The sequence below is a fragment of the Epinephelus lanceolatus genome, chromosome 12, assembly GCF_041903045.1.
Source record: "Epinephelus lanceolatus isolate andai-2023 chromosome 12, ASM4190304v1, whole genome shotgun sequence".
Taxonomy (NCBI): Eukaryota; Metazoa; Chordata; class Actinopteri; order Perciformes; family Serranidae; genus Epinephelus; species Epinephelus lanceolatus.
The window spans coordinates 39,352,000-39,370,667 of record NC_135745.1 but is presented as its reverse complement, the minus strand read 5'-3'; the positions used below and the strand labels follow the sequence as shown (position 1 = coordinate 39,370,667).

The 18,668-nt window shown below is 41.7% G+C and overlaps 1 protein-coding gene across 2 annotated transcripts; it reads left to right on the top strand.

Moving 5' to 3' along the window:
- Positions 1-2,039: 2,039 nt before the first annotated feature.
- On the top strand, positions 2,040-18,334 carry gjc2 (gap junction protein gamma 2). 2 transcript variants are annotated; one of them, XM_033651057.2, is made up of 2 exons: positions 2,040-2,689; positions 15,947-18,334. In XM_033651057.2, the coding sequence occupies exon 2, from the start codon at positions 15,976-15,978 to the stop codon at positions 17,230-17,232; it is 1,257 nt and encodes a 418-aa protein (XP_033506948.1). In that variant the 5' UTR covers positions 2,040-2,689; positions 15,947-15,975; the 3' UTR covers positions 17,233-18,334. The 2 variants fall into 2 exon arrangements, with proteins under 2 accessions (XP_033506948.1, XP_033506949.1); XM_033651058.2 differs by lacking the exon at positions 2,040-2,689 and adding an exon at positions 12,559-13,533.
- The last annotated feature ends 334 nt before the right edge of the window (positions 18,335-18,668 follow it).

The window sequence follows — 18,668 nt, the reverse complement described above, 5'->3', positions numbered from 1 at the left end:
TGAGTCCACTTATCCAGCTGACGGGTGCGAGCAGAGAAAGACGCCAATTTGTTTTCCCACTTCACAAAAACCAAAACTCAAAGTGATGTTCAGATCTCCCATGCTGCGGCGCCGATAATTCATTTTAATAAGTGCAGTTTGGTGCTGCATGTGCCTTGTGCTGCAGGCATCTGTTCTGTGGGATTTTTTAAGGATATTTAAAGCCTATTTAAGGGATAATTTCAAGTATTAGTGCGTAAGGTAAGGTGAGGTGAGGTGAGGTGAGGTGACGTAAACTTTAATGTCCCTGAAGGGCAATTTGAGATACAGTCAGTAGTCATGAGTACAACAAAACACACAACACGTAACACAAAGTATCCAGTATCACACACTGTCAGAATCATGAACATTAATGGTCACTGCAGAGACAAAACCTCCCCCAGATGGAAGCATCTGAAACTCAACATGGAGGGGTTTTTGAGAGTCTGAGACAATCGACTGAGCTTTAGAGCTGACCCTCTCTTCATACAGATGCTGGAGGTTATTAAGAGTAACACCAGTGATCTTACAGCTCAACCTGAACACTTTTTCCAACTTGTTCCTGTTTTTAAGGCTCAGATTTCCAAACCAACAGAAAATGTTAAAAGAAAGAATGGACTAGATAAAAGCAGAATAGAACATTTTCATGATTGTCCTATCTACATCAAAACTCCTCAGCTTAATGAAGTGGCGTTGGCTTGCCTTCTTACAGATGCCGTCAGTGTTCACATCAAAAAACTCCTGGCTGGGGCTTGGGGATTTCTTGGTGCTGACTGGATATACTCAAGGCGGGATGTGACGTTTTGTAAATAACAACATGGTTATCGTAGATTAGCTGGGCTAAGCGTTAGCTGTTAGCGGTGTCTGTAATAACTCAATAAATGGTCCGTGAAAAAAATATTTTTCATTCCAGCGGATATCTTAGTTACAACATGATTGAGCTAGCAAAGCAGTTTTGTGTTGCTATGTGTGGTATTTATTCAGTTTTGGGAAATCACGATGTCTAGAAAGCATCAGCTGACAGGGACAGCTAACAGCAGCAGCAAAGCTAACATCAGGACGCCATCTGTTAAAGCCTCCCGTTGTCGGATACGACATGAAACTACTCCGGTTAGCTCAATCATGTTGTAACTAAGACATCCGCTGGAAAAAATATTTTTTTCACGGACCGTGACCGGAGTTATTACAGACACCGCTAACGGCTAACGGTGTCCCTACGCCCCTACGTCACCCCGGTCAAAATGGTCGCGCAACTATTACGTCACATACAGGAACCTTTCTCCTACTCCGCTCTCTCAGTGGAGACACGGCAGTTGAGAGGGCCGAGCGAGAGGATGTTCCTGTAGTAGTTCCTGCCTTTATTAGATTCACTGTGGAGGCATGCAAAAAAACAAAGTTTGCTCCACGAATTCAAGGTCACATGGTGAGTCAGTACGTTTACATGGACAGTTTAATTCCACTTTCATTCGGAATGAAAGTGGTCATGTAAATGGTCATTCCGATTGAAAAATGGTCATTCCGATTGAAAATTAAATCCGATTAAAGGGGTTGGTTTATTCCGTTTGTCATTCCGAATGAAAGAATTTTCTTTAAGTTCATTCCGGTCTTTCTGTGCATGCTCGTTTCCTTGCCCTTCTGGCACGATGACATATATAGCGCGCATAGCAACGGGCTAAGATAGAGTCGGACTCATTGCACTCACCAGTTTCCATACGCCAAAGCATGGTCTTCTATCTCCCTTCTTCGACCTTCTACCTCTCTTCTCCTCCTCAACAGACGAAGCATTAGCAGAACAAGGTTGTTGTCGTACTGCTGCTTCAAGAATATAAGCAAAACAAGCCCGAAAAAGGTACTAAGAATGGCGTTGTTAAGTATCTTGTTATCCGGAGCGAGGAATACAGTGTTTTCTTCCGGTAAACATAAACACATAACATCCGCCCCGCCCCCTATCCAATCAGAAACCTTCCCTGCCCCAAACCTTGCGCAGACCTGAATAAAGGCGATTAAACTGATCATTCGGAATGAATATTTCCCATGAAAACTACCTGGAAAGACTTTAATTCCGAATGATTTCATTCAGATTTATTTCATTCTGAATGAGAAGCCATCATGTAACAGCACCCAGTAACTGATATACAAATGGTCATTTTGCAGGTGAGGTGTTTTTTAAATGGAGGATCAACTGTGTAGAACCCCCAGAAATGCATTGAAGGTTGACTAAACCCCTTAAAGAAAAATCATGTCGGAAATAATGTGGAGAGCTGGTGATAACTTTGGTAGTAATATCACATGTCACGCAGGCACACACACACACATTCACACTTAGCTAAATCGGGAGAAGCAAGGTTTTGGAGGTCCAGAGCTACGTCACTGTTAATTTCTGGGTGAATGAATGGGGTTGTAGTAGGAGTCATCCTGAATTAAATACATAAACAGTGAGTGGTCATGGCAATGGAGGCAGACGGGCTTGGGAACAATGGGCCCTTTGGCAGGATGCTGGTATCCTGAGTGTTGTGCCTGTACTTGGTGGTGAGGGGTTTTGAAGAAAAATGACCCATTGTCTCTCTCATCCTGCTTCTGAGCCTGAGCAGTGAAACGATGCCTCTGGATGCCTGCCCAGGATGACCTACCAGAAAGCATAGAATAAGCGCCTGCTTATCCACATGGACAGGTAGGTACAGACTTTAATATTCTTTTTTTCCCCTTTGGTGCTGTGGATTATGCTGTTCATAGTATGAAGATGTTGTTTTTATATACATGAACAAAGGCTTTGGTTTTTGCCACCATTTAAATTCAACTGGAGAAATAGAAGTTCATGTAACTTGAAGTGGCAGAAAATAAGTAGATTGCTTATTACATTTTTCTATTCAATCTTAAGAGAGTCCAAGTGGAGCTTAACACCGTGCTGAGAGGTTTAGTTTTAAATGCAGCCGACCATTATGTCACACTGTGTTGTCGTCTCACAGGGTGTTGCTGTTTTGTGTTTTATCCTTGAAAACCCAACTGACTTTATTATGTGTTGTTTCATTCACAAATTGGACACAGGACGTTACTATGTTGCCACAGACGCTTAAATTAAAATCTGGTTGTATCTGCCTGATATCCTGTAAATTTAAATGGCACTGTTTTTGTACAGCAAAATAAAACAAAATCATAGTAAGTAGAAGTTTTAAAAAAAGAAGAAGCTATTTCAGTGATACAGAGTGCAAGCAGTTTAACAGGAAAGCAGTTGTCAGCCCAAAACAATAGATCCACAGCACATAAAACAGTCCTTCCTGTTTTGGCGCCTCCACGTTGAACTGTTGTAGGATTTTACATACCTCAGCTGGGTAGATGCTTTGAATGCCTTAAAATACTCTAAATAATTCAGCCGTCATGTTTATGTAATCGTGAAGATCTGACACCATTTTTTTTTTATAATGTTTTTCATCTAATGTTACTCAGTGTTAACCGGGTCATTGCTCCTAAAATCAGTAATCTTATCCTGTCAGTGATAACAGACAGGTCACTGACATCAAAGTGACTTTGAAAGTCAAACAAATTTGTCAGATGTTCACAGAAGTCTGGGTTATAGGTTTTCTTATTTGCTTTGAACAAAACAGTTCACACACAGGCCTTGACTGGAAGTTGCTGGTCAAAATGACATTATTTGCAAATGCTCCAACATAATAAAACATTACAAACATTAGCAAATATTTCCATCAGTCAATACAGCTTGTGGTCAGATTAATATATTCCTACTAAACTAAATACAGCTCTGAACAGCCAGTTCAACCTTAATTTGTGTTATATGCCTGAGCTATTAGTTGGTACGTTACAGAGTAATGCTATGTGCCAAAAACGACGAGCATGAGTTGTATTCTCGTCTCCAGAGATGATTTTACTAGAGTTGACCCTGCTGCACTCTGCACCTGCACTTTTGACCCTTTTTTGAGATGCCCTGTTAAAATACTGTAAAAAAGACATTTTCTAAAATAGTTTTCTTCATTTATTCTATTACATTAATTATTCATTTTTAGGTGCCTTTGGTCTTTTTTATCCATGCTTGCAAACAGCCACAGAGAGGTGACATCTTTTATATATGGATCAGGACTGACTGCTGATTGAAGAACTGTGCAAAGGAATTTCACACAGGTGCATTAGAGTATTTATAAGTATAATATAAGTATAATTAGAATTATGCAGTAATTGCTATCAGCTGTGAATAGATGTGTGAAACCAATCAAAAAGTATTGCAAGAAAAGATCTCTGCTGTGCTGAGGAGGTGATAATAAAGATCAAGTGGAGCCCTGTCTCTTTTGTGCAAGCATTTGAGAAAAACTGTGAGTACATGATTACCATGTAGTGGATAAAAATGTCCACTGACAGAAGTAGAGAAAAATACATAAGCTACATACTAATGTGGGCTTTCAATGCAAACATACATTTAACCTTACTGAACACAGCTTTTTATTATTCCTGAAACTAGGGCCCTCCACACACAAAAACAAAAACATACACAAAATACAACTTATCTTACATCTCCTGCAAAATCAAACACTTCATTCAACCACACTTAATATTGTATTCATGCATTACAGCTTTAAACACAAGCACCAAATAAACAGCTCTTTCCACTTGCCACCTGCACACTGATGTGCTAAGTATAAAACACCAATATCCAGAGTCTGGGTGCAGGTGATTGAGTGTGGTATTTATAGCAGTGTTTAGCAAACAACATAACACATGCTTTCAATTTTGAATGATGTGTCTAATGTAGATAACAATATGTAGTTATTTGCAAAAAGTGTGTTTTAGAATTTTTAATTTTAGTGTTGCAGACAATGTGCTTATGGCTTGGCATACCTGATCAATAAACAGGCCACGTGATTTTCAATAACTGTGCTGCAAGTGCCAGTTTTTGTGTCTTGGCAATTGCAAAAAACAAAACAAAAAAAAAGCAACATATATTAAATAGCAGTTTAATTCTATTTAGTGAATGTAGAAAATATTCCCTCTGCACATTAGCAAGTAAATCTTGCAGGTTGATGTTTAGCCCAGTCTGTTACGTCTGTTAGCCAGTGCCTTTTGCTCAGCAGATTGTCTTGTCTTGTCTTATCACTGGCATAATAGCTGAGTTTTAAATGTCACATGTTCACTAGTACATTATACAGTGCACATATACAGTTGTGATCTTTTGTTGCATAAGTGAACACCAAAGAAAGAGGGTGTATCACTGTTAACAGTGTAATCCTGCAGCATTGCTACCAGGAATTCGCTGAGTTGGAGAAGGGCGACTGCACCAAGGCATCTGGAAGGAGGGAGCTGCAGTAAACATATCTCTGGTAGTCCAAATGACCCTGACTAGGTCTGCTGCTCCTTTGGGCTTGCCCCAGATCAGCCCATGACATGGCCAGTTAAGACAAGATAATGTCAAAGATTAAGGCCCTGCAGCTCTGCAAGCAAAGCGCTGTTATTTTGTTTATTTGGTTGGGTAGCTGTGTGTTGGATTTTACTGCCCTGATGAAAAGCTCATCAGCAAGTGTAAAAATAATGACGGGGAATAATACAGTTAAGAAATACGTTCACCTTGTGAGCTGAATCCTCTTTTATTGATCCATCTGTTCAATTCTAATATATTGTGACTTGTCAAATACACAGCCCTAGTTTTGAATATACCTCATCAACAATGCATATTATCATATTTTTTTCTATTTTCAGTGTTTGTGTTCAATGTTTTCAATGAGCTGTCAAGATCAAATCTAAATTACTCTGCTCTGCTCATGATCTACTTTAATAATATAGGGCATGTAAACCAGTGGCGCCCCAAGGGGGGGTCGCTGGGTGCCATAGCCCCCCTGATACAATTACTGTAGCTCACTTTTTGAGCTTGCGCAAAGATGTTATCTAACTAGACAACCTACAGCATCTATTGGTACCAACCAGGTCGGCCTGGCTTGTCAGCAAGAGGGCTGAATAACGCACCAAATTCAGACTAAATTTTAAAGAGGGAACTCCTGGAATGGCCACTTTAAGAGGTGTCCCTCGAACTCCCACCTTAAAGCCCCATTTCCATCAAACACTTTCGGTATGGTACCTTTGGAACCAAAAGTAACCCTGAAGACATGGTGCCTAGACCCTAGATCTGCTCAGCGTTTCCACCTGAAACATTACTCTTAAATGTAGGCTCTGTCCAGCACTCGCTGTATTTCATCTTAATAGATAGAAGTCTGCACCTCGTCGAGGCTGCATGCCAGCATTTTCAGAACAAAATAGAACAGGCTGCAGTGAGAGTCTCTCTCCATTGGATATTTACTAACAGCAGGTTTGTGCATTTAGGAACAATGCTCCACAACCCCCTTTGTTTTTCTCCAAGTGAGGTTTAGAATATATGCAGTTCACATTATCTGGTTAAAATCAATATATATTTTTAAACACTTGAAGATCCACTCATTACTAAAAGTGTTTGTCATCCAAGAGACAATAAAGTAATGGTCAAAGTTGTCACAGTGAAATTTAAGGTGTGCTGATGGATTCACGTCATCAACTCAGTCATTAAGTAACATTACCGGCAGTCGGCCCAGTGAATTATTTTTCTCTGCCTACAGCTGCTGCAAGAGGCAGCAAAACATCCTTTCATTTTATAGTTACAGTCTACTAATATATGTAAAACTCTCAAAACCAGCCACAACTCAGCCCTGAGCAGAGTGACTGTCCTCTACTGACCAATCAGACTGCAGTGTTCACAGCTCCACCTTTTAGTACCAGATCTGTGTGCTAGGTACCCCAACAGAGGGGGGACCAAACATGGGGACGGTAAGGAGCGGTTCCATTGGTACCATCCACAACTTTTCACAGTGGAAACAGAGAAAAAGTGTACCAAACTACTAGCCTGAGTGTCAGACTGAAGCTCCTAGAACCTTCAGTCTGACATCGCCTCCATTGAAGGCGATTTACAAGGGGGAGGGAATTTGATTTTTCCCTAACCAATCAGTAGAGATCAACGACTCACCCAGAGTCTGACGTCATTAGTATCCATGCCTCGGGGGTGCCGAAAACAAGCGAGCATAGCCCGTTTAAAATGTCTCCGTCGTCGTGCACGCCCAGCTGCATCGCCGTTAAATCCAGTTTAGCAGCTTCCTTAATTTGGTCCTCCATTAACGCGAGTAGTGGCGAAATACCTCGATAGCATCGTTAATGTGGTCTGTAGGATCTGTAGTGGTCGCCATTGTTGCTATCCTCACCAGTTACCCACCAACGCACAGCTTGACATCAGCGTGGCGCTGATTGGCTAATCGCTAGACCCGCCCCCACCCCCGGCGTTCTTTGGTCCGTCCACCGTTTGGACGAGATAAATCGCAAATTCATTGCAGTATGCCAGACCAGAGGTGCAAGCCTACTCAGTTGAGTGGGCGGGGTCTATGGTCTGGAACCAGGTTACCAAACTACATACTGATCGGTGTAAACAGGGCTTTTGGTATCTATATGAAAATGTTCTTTACAGTTAATGTACTCTTTCAAATTAAAACTATTTATTGGCCTTTTTAAGGAAAAGGATAACCAGCATATTTGAAGAGCAATGAATCACTTAACATGGAAAGATACATAAGACATTATTGCAGGATTGTTGTGGAGCTCAAAATGTAAACTCTACCGATATAAGTCCATGTACAACAGATAATTAGTGATATTTACTGTGAAACAAGAGACCTAAGTATATCAGTACACGATTCCTTAACTCTCATATTGACATCGTTTCAAAGTAGCGTACTTCGACAGCATAAGCTAAGTCCTAAAATTCTGTTTTACAGTAGCTTCTGGTTTTGGTGTGCAACCCCCAAATTTTCAGTGGCCCCATCTGGCCACCCCATGAAAAAATAATGTAAAGTTTTTTTCTCAAACATTATCATCATTTAGACACTGGCTCCATTTAATCCCTGTGTTTCAGCTGAGCTACAGTTTGCTGATAGCTTTTAATCAAGATAACCAAACATGGCCCCACTGTATCATGTGGACACTGGTTTGCACACTTTTTCAGTGTTGTGCTGTGAAAAATAAAACTGGCACACTGATAAATAGCTCATATCAGATGACAAACATAAATGCGACATGAGTCTTTAAGTCAGCCTGATACCTCACATAAAGCAGCACTGATGTGTATATTTAGAGTTTTTATTGGCAAATCTTTACCACCAGTATAACTGGAATCAGGGCAGTAAAATAAATGTAACCTCCGTCTGAGACAGGAAACAGACATATTCCAATGGAACAAAATCTGCATTTAAGACTATTAAAATATTGCTGTATATCCTCATTTTCTCCGGCGCTTTAAATAGTTTGACATGCATTTTAATATGTCCGAGATGTATAGTATGTAATTAAGATTTTGGCTCCACCTGTTATGATAAATATTTTGTGATGGAATACCTGACACTTGTTTTTACTCCCGTTACACATTTAAAGCATAATAAACAAATAAGTTGTTTGTGTGTGTAATTGTACAGTGGTGTCATGGCTCCTTTTCAATACAAGTTGCTTTGCTTATATGTGGGAGACGCAGAGCCCTGGCTGAGGGAAGTTGTTGGCATCCACCTCAAGGCTCTTCATCTCAGTCGCTTCAGTGGACTCCAGCCTTAGTAAAACTGGCACGGGACGCACTCACCCCGGGGGTAGGATAGGCTCGGCTGAGAAACTGGGAGAAAAATGAACAAATGAGATGGGACTGCCACCACTCTCAGGCTGCCTATGGGATACCCCTCCGCAGCCTGGTAAGAGCAGTTTAATGATAGTGGTAGGAGAGATGGGAGAGAGGAGGAGTCCGAGCACCAAGTTGCATGTTTTTGCTCTGGTGTCTTGTGTCACTCTTTTCTCCGAGGGGGGGGCACATCCAAGTCACATGGTGGAGCTTGATCTCTTACATAAACACAGACCTCCACAGCCTCCAGTCTGCTCGCATCAACTTTGTTCAGTAAATACAAGTGGATAAAACTCTTGTGATGACATTGGTGGCGGCCAAGGAGAGTTGTCGAGATGTTCACTCCTCCACGTTGCATCACTTCAACACTCGGCTATGCTGCAAACCCTCACAGCTCCCAGTGACCTCTTAAAGGTGAAACTGTCTGGGAAAACAAAATCATTCTCTTAAATTATGTCTGTGATTTAGATTATACGTTAAAAAAACTGCAAAGAAATACTAAATGATTCATACACAAGTGCACCAGAGCAGTTATGATGATTATTTGACATCATAATTGTCTTAAAAGGAAGTTTGTCTTTGTGTTGATTTGTCAGCTGTCATTTTTTGAACAGATGTGACCACAACTGGAAAAAACCTGCTCTGTTTTACATTTAACACTAAATATAACCGTGACCTCATGAATATTAAACATTCTCGTTTGGCTGTCACATGATGCCAGTCCTTGTGACAGGAGCAATGTCAAGCAATGTCTTACAGGGAAATACAGTAACATTTTCCTGGCTCTGGGCAGTCCAATCAATATTTATCAACATGAACTACAGTTTCCCAAAGCTAGAACAGCCTGAATTGTCCGAGGACACAGGGACAACACGTACAAAACCAGACAGTCATTGGTTTGACTGTATGCATTTGTGCACTTTTGTTTTTGCTTAAAATAACTGAGACAATTCAAATGTTTTAATGCAGTTTCAAAGACAAATTAATTGTGGGAAAAAATCAATGACATTAACATTAACAGGATAGACTGTAATGAATCAGAAAAAAAACAAATTTAAAAAGAAAATAGGGGTTATTTTTTCTTCATATTAGGTTTCATTCTTTAAAACCATAAGTTCTAAAGATGGATAACTAGATTTATCATCAAATATCACTTAAACCAGTGAGCTAATATATATGCACATAGCATAGCTGCACCTCAGTGAGTGTTAATTATAAATCCCAGTGAGAGCTACCAACTGTTGAGACACATAAACACTAATTGAGTTTTAGCTGAATGTTCATTTAACGAACCTCTCTGGACCATCTGTGTCTTTTTGATGATGGGAAGATTTTGGGTGGAGAGGAATGCACTGCAACTTGAAAACACGTGCTTATCCGTCCCTTAGGGATAGCACATGTCCAAACCCCAAATGCTCTAGTCATTCCAGCAGCATCCCCTGTCTTCTTTTCTTCAGCGCCGCACCAGGGGCGCTCGCTATGCCACATCTCCTCAGTCAGTAGGAGAGGGGAGCCCTGAGGGTGGGGCCTCAGGAGGATGGGTCCTGCAGGGCCCAGATGGCTGGCTCTCAGAGCTTTCTTTCAACCACAAACTGCTCAAACAGAAAGAGATCTAAATGCAAAGACTTCTCATGTGCTTGTTCTATCTAATTCTTAGCTGCAGTTGCTTTTCTCTTTAAAGGCTCAGTGTGTAGGATTTAGGGGCATCTACTGGAATGGCATGAAATCTTCATAACTATGTTTTCATTGGTTTGTAATCGCCTGAAAATAAGAATCATTGTGTTTCTGTTACGTTAGAATGAGCCGTTTATATCTACATCACGACCCCAGGAAGTGTGCGGGCTTTGAAGCTCATTTTCATAGTGGCCAAACAGAGTCATTACATCCCTCACTTCATGCTCTGTGGCCCAAAAAGACTTTTTTGTATCTACTTACATGGCAAAAGAAACGTCCGTAAATCAGTGGATACATTTTTTTTTGAGCCTCACAACCCCGCAAAATGACTTTCACTATCAGAGTTTGATCCATTCGGTCCAATAACATTTGGAAGGTCCAGAAGAGCCACATGATTTAATCATTTTATCTCCAATCAAGTTAGCAGAGTGCTAACCTGGAAGTAGCCAGCTAGGCTGGTGGAAGTCTCTGGTACGCCTGTACTATGGGCCAAACAGTGCAGAAGCTGTGCCGATCATCAGGGTCATTATTATACCCGACAGTTGAACTTTTGTGGCTCTTTCACAGGAATGAACAAGGGTCTTCCTCCAATGCTGTATAGTTCTCTTTATACATCCATGATCTACTTATGGAGCGGGTCCTCTTCCACAGAGTCTGCCATGTTGTTTCTGCAGTAGCCCAGAACAGAAAAACCAAACACTGGCTGTATATAGGGCCATTACAGTTTTCGCATCAGCCACTGTAGTTGTCCTACGTGCAAACTGCAGCCTCACCGCTAGGAACCACTACGGGTGCTTTCAGACCTGGAGTTGTCTTGCTTTGGTCCGAATCAGGGACTAATTTTATTGCATAGTTGTATAATTGCCTAGAGTTGGTTCGTGTTCTCACAGCAGCATTTACAAGCGGACCAGATAAAACGCCTTGCGTGAGAAAGCTGCTCTTGATTGGTCAGAATTTCCATGTGGGAAAAATCCAGGAAGTAAAGCAAACGTTGAAGAAGAGTACACTTGCAAGATAAATGTGACACTTTCTAATGTCACAATGGAGGGACAACTATGCAGGTTGATTTTAGCGCTGCTCATCGTGGACTATATTGCTGTCATTGTTCATTTTAGTCAAACCATACAGTTTGAAAACGAGGCGCGGCTCCAACTAGAAAACAATGTTTTGATGCATTGGATGTGCTGAATGTGCATATTAAGGCAGTACAGGAGGAGGTGCACATTAATAATCCTCCAGGACTGTAACATGCTCATGTTTAACCCAAACAATGTGTCATGTGACTGCAGTTGGTTCACATCCAGGTCGGAACACCTTCTCACTACAAATGAAAAGCACCAGAGTTCATTTGTAACCGGACTGAGACCACCTCTTCAAGAAGGTCTCTGTCAAGTAGTTTTGGTGCACACCTGAGTGAGATTGCTGTGTTCACACCTGCCCAAATGAACTGCACTGAGGGAGCAAATGAACTTGAGTTTGTTTGAACCGAACCAAACAGGACAGGTGTGAAAGCACACTAATACACACTGAACCTTTAACGAAAGACAGTCTAATATCCTTACAGTATATTGAGACACAGGAAATCAAGAATTTTTCATCATCCTTTTAGGAACTGAGTTGAAAGTGTGATTTGATTGATGGTGGCCTCACTGATGTTGTTGAACGTTATTCTTGGCTTTATGGCTGTATACAGGTCATAATTAAGGGTTATTGAGGGCCTTGTGGAAATAACATTATAATAATATGGTCACTGTGACAATGACCAGACACATTTCATTAACGCAAGCCAGACACTACCCCGTTTATCTGTCCTCGATTAAAAGTAGTTGACTTTAGATCCCTTCCCAAACTTGACAGCAAGGTCTGGCACATACAATAAAGAGACGGAGGAATTCCTTTCCGATTTTAATCTTGTATGAATCACCTCCACGTCTGTACTTTGTCGTGTTATTTCAGTCTATTAAAAAATGTAAAGAAGTGTGTGTGAGAGAGAGACAGACAGAGAGAGAAAGAGACTTCTGTCCACACACAGCCGCTCTTGCCGTCATGTGAAAAAAATCCATCTCATGCGTCAAGTAACATCGTGTGCTACTGCGCTCCGCAGGCCGAGGTGAAAGCTTGAAAGTATAAACATCAAGTCGGAAAAGATGTGTAACAGGAGTGCAGAGTGCGACCTGTCCACTGCTCTGTTATCTGGCCATCTGCCTGGACGAAGGATCTAAATATTATGACACTTGATATGACTGAGCATACCTGCTGGTTACATTCTAGCGGATCTGCACTGAGGCAAGGTGGCTTATGTCTCAGTGACACTTTTGTCCTCAAACTCCCTGTCTTTGTCTACCCAAAGTTGTTTTTTCATAGCTGTCACCCACAGTAAACTCTTATGTAATTTACCGATAATATAGAGGTTGCAAATCTGCATTATACTGTGGTGGTTGTTGTGTGTGAGAGACATGAGAGGAAGAGGAGTGGATGTTAAACGACCTTTTGTGTTTTTATGTATGTGTGTGAGGTGTGCCACAAGTCGAAACATCACCAGTGAGCTACTGTTGTCTGTGTATGAATGATTGGAGGGCATGTAAACCTGCAAGACGCTGACATACATAGATGGATCGAGACGTAAAGACAGAGAGGGTGAGAAAGACAGAGTAAGAGAAGCAGAGAGAGAGAGAGAGAAAGACCTTCATCATCTGTGTTACAAATGTTGCACATGAGCGTTGGGGGGAGGTTGACCGTGTTGCGATTAACACGCTCCCTCAGCTGGGTGTTCATTTCAATCTGCAGTACGATATCCTCAAGTCTGAACCCTCGGATGAGGGTCACTTGCCAGAGGAGGATTTTTTTCTGCCTCTCTGTTTTTTATGCTTCCTTCTTGGGCAGAAGGCTGGTGTAATAGAAACCAGACACAAGCCAGAATGTGAGGCATTCACAGCGGCGAGACCTCACTTCTTCACAGAGTGGGAAAACGGAATAAATAGAAGGTCTAGTCTGACCACTCCAGACGTTGTTTTTGTCGTTTTTGCCAGTCTGTGAGTTATCAACAAGGCAGAAAAGGCCAGGACATTAGGATGAAAGTGGTATTCCGTGGCTCAGACTGTGCAGGGGATATCTAAAGAGGGCACAGCAGACCTTCAGGATGGGAAATGCATGTGCAACTTTTCCAGGTGGGTTTTTCGGTGATTGACTTTCCTCCTTTCCTGTGTGATGGTTTCTGTTTAATTATCCTGCATTGTAAATGCACATGTTGCTGTGAAAACGTGGACTGTTTGTGAGGTCCTGTGTCTGGAATGACCCTGCTGAGAGATCAGTGCATGCCTTTACCATAGTCTTTGAATATGAATATTCTGCTACAGACAATTTTACAAAAAGCTTCTGTTAAATTTTCAAGCAACATAAAAACAACAACACAATACGATGCATGTTTAATGTAAAATATATTGGGCCTGCATCTGCATTTATGATAAAATACCTGCTCCTTTGACTGAAAATTACGTCTTAACCACACAGTATGTTCTTAACTAAATAATTTATCAAACCTTTATTTAAAAAGTGACTCTATTTTGTGTTATTTAAATATGAGTGAATATGTTTTAATATTATCTGTAACTGCAATACCTCTGTATCTTATATTGTAAGATAAACTGTATTTAAATTTAAATCCTAAAAAATATGTTTTCCCTATTCTAAAATTACAACTTGGAGTATGCTGCCTTGTGTATCTTACCACACACGTAATAAGCAAAAATTCGTGAACCCAAACATAATCTTTGTTGCATTTACATAGCTGCTTTATCTTCAGTCAAACATAATCTTTATTTATTAAACAGGCGAGTTCCACTTAGATTAGTAATCTCTTTTTAGGAGAGACCTTGTAAACTGGCAGGAGCACTGAAAATGAATCACCGACAAGGCAGCAAGTGATCAACATAACAAGCTGTGAAACACTTTGCAAAACACATCAACAGCAGGCGAATATCTCAGGATCACTTCAGTGTTGGGGTATGATGTTGATGCCACAGCATGATACACAACACATTTGTACAAACTTAGAAGTCCTCAGTGCAGCGGCCCTCCTGTCATGCCATCCTGGGGCAGACATGACTCGCCCACCATAGGTGCCATCTGTCTCCATGTGGCTGTACCCCTCCCCAGCGTCAGCAGTGCTGGATCTGGAGGGGAGGCCTCGTGGCAGATTAACAAGCCTCTCCTGTTCACTCAGATGGCAGGGGAGATGGCGCATCCCACGCCAGGGAACACAGTGCCGCAGTCATGAGATCAACATGAACTCTGCGGATCTGCCCCATGAATGAAGGGACAGAAGTGCTACTCCGTCTCCTCATCACAGATTCATTCACCTCACAGAGTCAGAGGATGACACTGTGAGGTTTCATGTCATCTGTTACACTGTGTGTGTCTCTTCGTGTTGAAACCATGACTACAGCATGTTTCTGGAGTGGCTCTCTGAGTGGAGCACACTCTTTACCAGAAGGAGCTTTTCTTATATTCAGAGCTCTGTCGGTTTCATTTTGTGTTTTCAGTCTGTCAAGCTCTTATAGTGTTAAACATTTTCTTTGGTAAACACAATAATCAAAGTGGTTGTTGTGCTGGCGGGTGTGTTTCTGATTAAGTGTTTTTCTCTTTCAGTATAATTTTCCCTTTTCTTTATCTGTCATTTCAACCCTTTCATAAACTTGAATCATGCATTTTAATTTGTTTGAAATGGATACTGGAAAAACTGCATGGTGTGTGTTCAGATAGGGTGACTGAATGACATCACCCTTCTCACTGACATGAAACAACAAAAGCCATTGTCTTGTGTTTGGCTGTGCAATCAAATGAAAATGAATGTCTCCTCTACATCAAGAGGTCTCACTGTGCGGATAACGACAGCTGATGTTTGACACATTTGCAAAGTCCACAACTCCTAATTATATTGTCTGTCCACACCAGATTTTGGCTGCAAGAATATAGTTACATCTTCTCAGTTTGCTGCTGTTATTAATATTCTGTGATGGTGTATTGAATATCTTTGGGTTTAGGGAGTGGTGGTCAAATAAATTACGACATTTCAGGATGTCACTTTGGTCTGTGGGACATTTTATAGATGGAAAAAATAATTGGCAGAGTAATTAATGATGAAAGCAGTCTGGGTTTGCTTTGGTTAGACACAAACAGTGCAGGCATTTGATACAAGGAATAAAACTGTTTAAAGAATATACAGCTACAACATACTACTACTAGTGTGGTGTGCAGGAAGGCCAAACATATAATTGCTGATGCCTCACATCCATTACACTCCCATCTGGGCATCGGTTTAGGGTCCCAAGAACCAGTCAGAACATATGTAAGAGGTCCTTTATTCCCAATGCCATACAGGCAGTGAACACAGAATGACTGTTTTCATAAGATGTGCTCTATGTGATCTATCTGTTTACGACAAGCTGTGATTTTGAGTACAAAATTACAATTCAGTAAATCATTGAATTCATCTGCAACTCATAGCTTTCACAAGTTCAGATTACTTCCTCAATAAATCCCTTCTTGGATCTTAATCACTTCTTTATTCTCTCTTTCCAGATTCTAGTTGAAAAGCTTGTTAGAGCAACATGAGCTGGAGCTTTCTCACTCGTCTCCTGGAAGAGATCCACAACCACTCCACCTTCGTGGGGAAAGTGTGGCTGACTGTGCTCATCATTTTCCGCATTGTGCTCACAGCGGTCGGAGGCGAGTCCATCTACTCGGACGAGCAGACCAAGTTCACCTGCAACACCAAGCAGCCAGGCTGCGACAATGTATGCTACGATGCCTTTGCCCCTCTCTCGCACGTCCGCTTCTGGGTCTTCCAGATCATCATGATCTCCACCCCCTCTATCATGTACATGGGTTACGCCATCCACAAGATAGCCCGAACTACAGAGGAGGATCGCAGGAAGCACCACAGGCTCCGCAAAAAGCCTCCTCCTCACACCAGGTGGAGAGAAAGCCACCATCTGGAGGATGTGTTAGAGGAGGAGGAAGATGACGATGCTGAGCCCATGATCTACGAGGATGCACTGGAGGTGCAGGAGGCCAAGCCCGAACCAATGAGCAGCACTACCAAAGACCCACCGAAACACGATGGCCGCCGAAGAATTATGCAAGAAGGCCTGATGAGAATCTATGTTCTTCAGCTCATGTCGCGAGCTATTTTTGAAATTGCCTTCCTTGCAGGACAGTATCTCCTCTATGGTTTTCAAGTTAGTCCTTCATATGTATGCAACAGGGTCCCCTGTCCACACCGAGTGGACTGTTTCATCTCCAGGCCCACAGAGAAAACAATCTTCCTCCTCATCATGTATGTGGTAAGCTGTCTCTGTCTAGTGCTAAACGTGTGCGAGATGCTGCACTTAGGAATTGGCACTTTTCGGGACACCCTTCGCATGAAGAGGAACCACGGCCGACGAATGTCCTACGGCTGCCCGTTTTCTCGAAACATCCCAGCCTCCCCTCCGGGGTACAACCTTGTGATGAAGACAGACAAACCTAGCAGGATCCCCAACAGCCTCATCACCCACGAGCAGAACATGGCCAATGTTGCTCAGGAGCAGCAGTGCACCAGCCCGGACGAGAACATTCCTTCTGATTTGGCAAGCCTACACCGGCACCTCCGGGTCGCCCAGGAACAGCTCGATATGGCCTTTCAAACGTATCAAACCAAAAACAACCAGCAAACCTCCAGAACCAGTAGTCCTGTGTCTGGGGGGACCATGGCGGAGCAAAATCGAGTCAATACAGTCCAGGAGAAACAAGGAGCACGGCCGAAGTCAGCCCCAGAGAAGGCTGCGACCATTGTAAAAAACGGAAAGACCTCTGTCTGGATCTAGAGATAAATCTAATTTAGTAAATTAACAGTTTAAACTTTTACGACTCCAGGACTGCACTGTGGCACAGCTGGAGGATGTGTGTGTGTGTGTGTGTGTGTGTGTGTGTGTGAGAGAGTGAGAGGGAGAGAGATGTGACTTTGGACAATAACAGTTGAGAATTTCAATCACTCTAGCTGACGTACAGTACACAATTTTGGGGAATTAAAAAAACACACATGAAGAAATGATCAAATCCAGTATCACAAATCTTGTTTGTTACTGTAGTGTGTCATTTTGTGCTCGCCATAGCTTCTGGACATGGTTAACATGTGCTTACTTACTTAAACATCTCTAATTCCAGCTAAAATGTCAGAGTATAAACAGACTGCTTGGAGCTATTTATCTGATCTACCCTTGACTGCCGCTGAACTGGATTAATCTGAAGAAATCTAACTTTGTGTGTGATTGTACCCTCAATCCAAATTCAGAAACGCAGTGAAAAACACTGTACAAAAGCACAATGACTCACTTCTGAAGAATGATGGTTATTGTTGGAAAGATGCATGTTTAATATTTGGGGAAGTGTTTTTGGATGTAGTATGGATGAGTGTTGCTGGAAGCAGATTAAATGTGAAATATTTTGATAAAGATAATGAAACAGGGCTGTGTCTCTGTAGGCTCTTCTGATAAACATCTGCTCAGTGGGATGATCTTCAGTCACTGCGTGCAAAGCCTTTATCTATTCTATATTTTCCAAAGCCTTGCAGTGTCACGTTTGAAGGTGAAGAGGTAAGTGAATAGAAAATATTTTCTAAACTGATTTTCTGCAATCCGAAGACGATGCATGCTTTTCAACTGGGAACATACAGTATACACATAGGCTACAGTAGAAACCCCGTCCTTAGCTATTCAATTAGCTCTACATTTATCTTACGTTTAGGCATGTTAGGTCTCGAAGATGACCATTTCAGTTTTTCTGTCATTGAAGCAGTATGTTTCTAAAAATTGGTTTCTGAGTAATATTTAATCCTGCCTTCACTGTTGTCATATTTCAAAGTGCCTCAAACTTTTAAAGACTGTTCTCGTATTTTATTCATGAAAAAATAAACTTGTTTGAAACCTCTGATTTCTTGCTTTATGATACACCTCTCTTCTTCAGCGCACTGATGACGGTGGTGTGTTTTTGAGTCAGAAGTTAGAAGCTTGCATTACGTTTTATTTTAACAAGTATGTTTGATGGCAGGAAAGTCTCTTGTTGTAACAAGAAAACATCCAATCAAAGCCTAAACCATGCTGTAGCAAACTACTCATTCACAGTTATGTGAATTGCAATCTCAGAACCCAATGGCTATTGTCTGATGACAGTAAACCCGCGGATAGAGAGCGCCAGGGACAATGATTTTTGTAGGTCAACGCGGACGTTAGCATCGCCTTGGTTCCTTCAACAAAAAGCCAAA

Bases quoted from the DNA above. Each gene is read 5' to 3' on its own strand.
- gjc2 (XM_033651057.2), top strand. From the start codon at position 15,976: ATGAGCTGGAGCTTTCTCACTCGTCTCCTGGAAGAGATCCACAACCAC.